This window comes from Idiotropiscis lumnitzeri, chromosome 20 (genome assembly GCF_059441095.1).
Source record: "Idiotropiscis lumnitzeri isolate Australia: NSW breed Sydney's pygmy pipehorse chromosome 20, RoL_Ilum_1.0, whole genome shotgun sequence".
In the NCBI taxonomy this organism is placed as follows: domain Eukaryota; kingdom Metazoa; phylum Chordata; class Actinopteri; order Syngnathiformes; family Syngnathidae; genus Idiotropiscis; species Idiotropiscis lumnitzeri.
The window spans coordinates 3977077-3984743 of NC_142410.1; the positions used below are offsets into that span (position 1 = coordinate 3977077).

At 38.2% G+C, this 7667-nt stretch overlaps 1 protein-coding gene across 7 annotated transcripts in view; it reads right to left on the reverse strand.

The window, feature by feature from the left end:
- Positions 1–943: 943 nt before the first annotated feature.
- rbfox3a (RNA binding fox-1 homolog 3a) overlaps positions 944–7667 on the reverse strand; it is a 286766-nt gene continuing 280042 nt past the window's right edge. For all 7 annotated transcript variants that reach the window (XM_088284863.1, XM_088284866.1, XM_088284868.1 and 4 more), the window contains 2 exons: positions 5181–5259; positions 944–3368 (listed from right to left, as the gene is read on the reverse strand). In XM_088284863.1, the coding sequence (XP_088140989.1) occupies positions 3324–3368; positions 5181–5259 (124 nt within the window). In that variant the 3' untranslated portion in view covers positions 944–3323. The remainder of the gene's footprint in view (positions 3369–5180; positions 5260–7667) is intronic.

Genomic DNA, 7667 nt, shown 5'->3' on the forward strand with positions numbered 1-7667 from the left:
TTTTGTTGTTGTTGTCGCTGCTGATGATTTACTCTCACAAAGAAGCTTGGTAATGACTGCTTGGCAAAACACAATTTATATATTTATTCACATTATAGAATCGGAGATGGAATATAAATCTATACGTACAATGTGTGTCTAAAAATGATGAATTTATATTTGTAACTACCTATATACAGTACAAGTGTTATTTTGAATGCATTAAAAATGCTAAATGTGTTAAAAACATTAAAAAGCATTACCTTTTTTTTTTTTTTTTTAATTCGAGAGAGCAGTTTAATTGGGACTATATAATATAGATGTATAATTCCATTACGCTATGCTTTCATTATTGTTTATTCTATTCTACTTAGTCCGCAACTGAGTTGGCAACACCGTGGACACTGATGGACAACGTGACAATGAATTCTACTTTTTGCTGATTTCTATGTCATGCTGTGATGTTTTTGCGCTTAATTTATTCCTTTCGTCTGAAATTTGCCTCGTCAACAGTATTTCTGGGCATTGGAAGCAATTTCGGATGTAATTAGCATTTTAACAGAGGTTAATGGTTTTATGATGGTGAGGATGTTGACGAAGATCAATTTTAATTTTACCTTGCCAGTTTCTTGTCATTGTGTCTTATTTATTTTTGTCTTTAAAGGGGAAGTCAACCCCCAAAAATTCTTTGCGATAAAATGTTCTCTGCGCCTTCACTATTCTAAACATGGCATTGTGATCAATATTGTGTTCGTGGAATACGACTTGAGCAGCAAAATCCAACTGTTTTTAGCCATCTGAGTTAGCGGCCATTTTGTCACTTTCTGTCAACTGAAAACGACTTCACAGTTGCTCAGGACTCAGGCAATGACCAATCACAGCTCACCTGTTTTCTGAAAGATGTTCCATGCTTGGTTGTTATCTGAACCCTGAGCAACTGTGATGTCATTTTCAGTCGACAGAAGTAACAAAATGGCCGCCTCTGAACTAGAACTCATATTCTGCAAATGCAATATTAATCAGAACATATTCTTGTAAAGTAAATTTTGGGGTTGACCTCCCCTTTAATGGAAGAGAACTTGCATGATTGTTTTGGAGTGTATGTTGAGTTTCAAGAGTTATTTATTTTTTTGTACCTGGAGTTAACTGGCTGTCAGCCGGCAGAGATTCCTGTCTCTTGAATTTGTGCGGGGGGGGGGGGGGGGCCCATCTCCTGCCTCATTTCTGTCAGAGCGCGCATTGCAGGAAATGCCGCTCTTCACAATGAGGTCAAATGAACAAACCCAAATGTGCGTTTGTTCCCCACTTTCCTCACCGCAATACGTCAGTCAGTCAGTCCTCTCGCAAAGATAAAAACTATTAAGAGGTTTTTGCAGGGCGAACACACACGTGCTCCTTAGATTAAATCCACATTTTAAGATTGCGCACAGTAAAAGAGCAAACGGAGCTCCTGGTTCAATCCCGATTTTTGGGGACGAGCGGCAGGACCAACGGTGACAGCGAGAGGAGCAAGTGTGATTTTGTGCGTGTTTGTGTGAGTCTAGTCCGTCTGGTGTATCTTCAAATGAGATCAGTGCCTATTGACTGAACTCTCTTATCTCTAATCTGCGGCGTATATTGCCTCGGTTACTGCTGCGCTTCACACTCCCTTCTCTTGCTGCGCTACTGACTCCCGTCTTTACGATCCCATCAGACACAGCCGGCACAGATGCTTTACTGGTGAGGGAGCTCCTATATATGTGTGTTTTTTTTTTTTAGTATACGAGTTTGTGAGGGAGGGAATGGAACTGGTGGATGCATTAGGGACAACTGCCTGCTGTCGCCATGTGACCTCGGACACATGTCTGGTTAACACACTTAAAGTCCATTAAAGTGGCCAAATCACAATCATTTGATCAGTGTCATGAAGTATTCGTATCCAAATTTGTTTGTGGATGGCTTTGGGGTCTTCTACCACGATGTGTTCTTCAGCCTTTTTTTTTCATGACATTTTGTCATTAATGGAGTTCAAATTAACGAATGACTTATTTTGTTTAGATATAATGACATAAATTTTCTTCGAAGAAGTTGCTACATTCATGTACAAAATGTTTGCTTGTAAATTTGATAAATAACAAAAAAAAAGCATATGAATAATAATGCGTCCTTGATTTTGATGCATTTGCAGCAGTTTCCTTATTCATCAATCTTGGGAATTATTTGAAGTCTATTGACAACGTCTACCGAAAAAGCAGATACTCCGTGGAACCGATGATCATAAATCACATGTCGGGGACGAGTAGACACTCACCAGGAGGCCGCCAACTCACCAAATGCAAATTCAACGATTAGCTTGCCGCGTTAAAAAAAAATAAATAAAAATTTAAAAAAAGAAAGTCAACGTATTTAAAGTCGGGATTTGTGCAGACTGATCAAGCGAATTTAAGTGAAAGCCTTCTGAGGCTGATTGATTGCACCTTGGACAGATTAACATTTTTTTTTTTTTTTTGTAAATCAAGAAAACGCACTTTCACTTGTTCATTACATGAGAGAAATATTCCTCACGTGGCATCATTGCTTATATGTGAAAAGACGGTATGCATTGAGTGAAAATAATGTGTTTTCCCCCCTGTAAAGCAATTCAGATGGAATGGGATACCTCCTGCCTCTGGCGTCACGCCAACAATCAATCGGCTCCAACGCTCTGCCGCCCATTTTTTTTTTTTTTTTTTTTGCAATGGCTGCCATAGCTCTTTCTCCACACACCCCACTATACATCACTTCTTGCTGCATTCAGATTCGCTAACAGATCAATCTGTGTCTTCACTCTCAGCCCGGCATCGCTTAATGCCGAGCATTTTTGCTGCAGTTTCACCTAATTTGGGCCTAACAGTTTGAAAGTCAGCTCCAGTTATCGACTCTGATTGAATGGAGCCAGCTCTCCTAGGGCCAAAATGGTTCTGCCATTTATGTAATAAATTCCATCTGTAAGTTTGTTGCCCAAACGCTGCTGCTGCTTAATGCATACGAGGGAAATGAGTCAAAACGATAAAGTTGGGCAATCGGCTGGCATTAAGCCATCCCAAAGGAGCTGTGTTACAGACTTGGAGAGAACACACAGAAAGATTGCACATAAAGACCCCACCACCCCACAAATGACAAACACTCCCAAATTAAATACATTGAATCCAAACACCAACAACTGTAATGTAGTAGAAGCAACTTTAAAATCATTCAATTTGCCACCCGGACGCATCGTATGTTTCTTGAAATGAAATGAATGGTTATTTATAGATTTTGTCCACTGTTGCTTTATAGTTTGTTTGTTTTTGCTGGGGAGGGAAAGGGGCGTGACTCCCTCCTTTCTAGTAGGGAGTGAAGCGACTGCACCCTCCTCTGTAAAGGCTAGCCTGCAACATCAAAGATGAAAAAAAAAAAAAAAAAAGCTTCAATCAGTACCCAATCTTGAACCTTCATTTGTGTTAACTTCTCTCTTTTTTGTGCAAACAAATCAATCTTCCCTTTTTTTGGTTTCCTCCTGCATGTCTTGATGCTAGTTTTTAAGAAAAAAATATACATAACAGTTCATTGATTGATTGAATATTAATTCTAGCATTAGTCAATTAATGAAATTAATTGCAAAATGTCAGTAACATTCTCGTTCCAAATCAGGATATGCTTAAATCTTTTTGCAAAGTGGGAATTAAATATTTTTCCTTTGTACACTCTTTGGGCCAAAAATCAACTATCATCACTACCAACAAAAGCTTACCATCTATTTATCAATAATCGTATCTTTTATTACATAGCTTACATTTCATATTTAATTCAACATTGTGAATGACTTTGGGAGGGTCGGTCGAGTTGAAAGATTCAACTATATTTCTCCACTTTAAATCACTTATGTGGGAGGATGGGGCAAAAGGAAGGAGTGATTTGAAGAGGAAAAAAAAAAGAGAAGAAAGTTTAAAGTAATAAGGAGGAAAACACAGGCCACTGTTTTAATTAAGTAAATGAAGAGGAAATAATGGTTGTAATTAATGAAGGCTTTTAGCTAGCAGCTGCACTAGAGGGGAGGAAGGGAGGTGTGCATGGGGGACACATGGGGGAGGTGCGGTGGTCTCGTGATTGCCATCACCACACACATGTCCGCACTGCAGCATTAAACTGCATCGCCTTTTTTTTTTTTTTTTTCCATTTATTTAAAAAAAATATTTTGAGAAATCCAAATTGCTGCATCAAAGCAATCGTTACAGGTACCAAGAAGGGTTACCTCATTTGGGCAAGGAGTCAAAGTGTGGATGCTACACATCTCACAATGAGATCCATCATAAAAATGTGTCTCAAAATATAATAAGACATTTTTTACAAAGAGAAAAATATTAATAAAGACTATATATATATATATATAAAATACTGAAATTTATTTAAGTGCCAAACAAAAAGAAAAATCATTAGGGTTAACCTGTATTCAAGTTTAATGAGTGTCCTATAAAAGGTTGACTGTACCTTTGCTTCTATGCTTCCTTCTTCTATCTTTTTTTTGTCTTTAAATCTCACAGCATATGCATCAAGTAGATGGCTGTAACACACTGGAAGAAGGCTTTACCTAGACCCATGTAGAAAAAGGAACAATAAAAAGCAGCACTTGTGGTTTTCCTCCATCCTCTGAGGTATTCTGCCTCGTTTGAATCCCAAAAAGAATTTTCATCTTTGATGTTAGCTGCAAAGCTAGCTAAAAACAAACATTAACGTTTGACTCCCCTTGCAAAAAAAAAAAAATAACATGTGTGGAGGAATTCCCAGCCTCAGCTAAATTTCAAGCAAAAAAAGCTTCAGGCCAATATATGCGATTGGGGAGTTTGAGAATACAGCCGCTTCCCTTTTTCATTTACTGAAGTGGCAATGATTCACATTCACATTAAAATTCGGTCACATAGAGCAAAAACATTTCACAGACATGTTAATTTATCGGCAACCTTTTGTTATCTTCCTTGATGATTAAAAACTCATTCACGGCCAGCCCAGGTAAAAATGTACTTTATGGCTTCGATACCCGTCAATGGCAGTGAATGAGTTAATCAAGGATATCCGTACATCAATTTATTGTCATATACACTACCACGGTCTCCAATACACGTCCATGTATAATCTGGCACGTAACAACACATCATCCAGGCGTAATATTCAAAGTGTCAGCCCAAGAAAGAGGAAACACTCACCATCGTGCCCACGGTATATGTGGCTGCAGGACCGATCGTATGGTGATACGGGTCTGCTGTTGCATAGACTCTGCCATAACTGGAGTAGAGAAAACAGGCAATTGAAATAGTAACATTATTTTTGGTGAATCTTTGCATCCCCTTTCCTTCATTTGGCTACTCCATCCTCCCTAAGGTGCGACGTGGAAAATTTCAGCTCAAGAATCCTTCTGTCTTTGATTTGTGTCTTTGTCTCGTCACTTCTATATTCCCTTAAGGTATACTGAGCCAACTCCATATGGCGGGATTATTAGACTTGGCGCAGAGAATCGGGTTTTCCTATGATGGAGAATTGCCTCCGGTTTGCGGCATGTCAATTACTTTGTTGTAATTTAATTAATCATTTCACTAAAAAAAAAAAATAAATAAATAAAAGATGAGTTGTGAGGCTATGTGACTCTCAGACTCCATATAAGGGAAATCTCTGTTTATATTCAGCTCAGAACTCCATTATCAAGGTTTGTCGGCACTTGGTTTATTAAAACAAAGACATTTTTATGGGCTCTATTGTTGACAGAGTTGCGAGTCGTCATCCATTTCCATCCCTTCGGCCATTCCTTCGTGTGAGCGAGATGGGTAAATGATTATAGATCCCTCCTTTCCACCGCAGTTAAAATCGACGAGCCATAATGCCGCACATCCCGTGCTTATTGTCATTAGCAGGCGCTCCCCCATCCATTATCTAATGCTACCTAATCAAAGTTAACATCCACAAGTTCACAGTTTGCATTTTGAAATGGAAGGAGAGGGGAACAATTAACTTTCGCCCAGCTGATAAAATTGCCGCTTTGATTTGTACCAGCTCAAAGATCCCATACCGTTTTATGTTTAGTGAATAAGTCATAGTGTCAGAATGTACTACCTCCTTAGCAAAAGGCTCGATCAAGTCATTAGTTTCCAGCAGGGGGGATGTTCACATTGTGGCGACTCGAAAGCTGAAAGAAATAGCTTTCCGCGTTTATTCCTTGCATTAAAGCTAATTTTGTCGATAGTTCTATGACCCTTCCAGGTTGCACTCCTGAGGTTTTATTCGATCGCCAAGCTACCAACCTCACCTAATTTTGGATGAGAGACTGAATTCTTCCTAGAATGCGGCGCCAAACGTCAAATTCACCCCTATGGACGGTCTTCCTCCAATTAACCGCTGTATGATCACATAAGTGGCAATAGATCGTGCTAAGATTGCAGCGCGAGTTACTTTGGGATTCCCACCGCGCCAAGCAGAACAAACAAGTAGACTTTTTTTCTGCTGGCTACTTCTTCTTCAACTCCTTCAGGTCGCCCCAAGTTGCCAACTCCGAGTGCTCCTCTACGTCTGTCTCCCGAGATTTATTTCCAGTCTATTCACCAGCACTGGCTCGGAACTAATCCCCAACCCCAAAGCCCATCTCTTTTCTCATTCCATCCCTCTTTCTGTGATGCTACTAGACTGCTTTATTTGGAGTCCTATTTGCCTCTTTTTCCTTCTTGTTTGTTTGCTAAATTTAAAAAAGGAAGCAGAAAATATGTCTGGAGGACAAAGATAAGACGTTGCGTGGGTAAACTCGGTTTTTGTTAAACTCTATGTTTAAAGTGAGAGGCCAGCGGGAGAAAAAGAGAAGGAAGCTTAAAAGGAGAGGAAGCGGAGAGAGTGTTTGCAAATAATGGTTATTTTAATCAATAAGGAATTGAAATGAGTTTTTGATCACCCCTATGAAAATGCTTTAAACCATCTCTGAACTGTCTTTCTCAATATCATAACTCACGCAGAGAATCAATGTTTCGCCCCGTCTGATGAAATAGGGTGAATGTCGGCAAATCTGCAATGTCTATAAATAAATGCGCTCATAAATCAAAGAAAGCATCCTTTTTAGCATCAGCAGTAATCCACTGATTGCGTCGTGCCTAGATTACACTGTGTGTGCATATATATATATATATATATATATATATATATATATATATATATATATATATATATATATATATTAGGGTGTTAACTCAGGTGATTAATCCAAATTTTTTTTAACTCAGTTCAATATTTTAACTCAGTTTGGTTTACCTCAAAAATAATTTGCATACTTTACAAATATTGTGCCATATTAGCTGTTCATCTTTAGCACGTCTCAGAACAAAACATGCGTTCAAGTTATCACTGGGCCTTGCAAAAAAAGTGTGCCGCTTGTGGACAGTTTTGAGAAATGTTTCGGAGAAAAATGCCTGCAAAGCATTTAGATCGATTTATTGAAGAATCAAAGAACTTTATTAGAACAGTCTTTGAATTAAATATACTTCATATTTGGTGATTTTGCATCAATTCCAAGATATTATTCAAGTAAAGAAGCTTTGCAAAAAATAGGAGTTGAAAAATGTGATTAATAGCAATTAATCATAGAATTATTTTGTGATTAATTAAAAAAAAATTAATCACTTGACAGCACTAATATTTATTTATATATATATTTATAT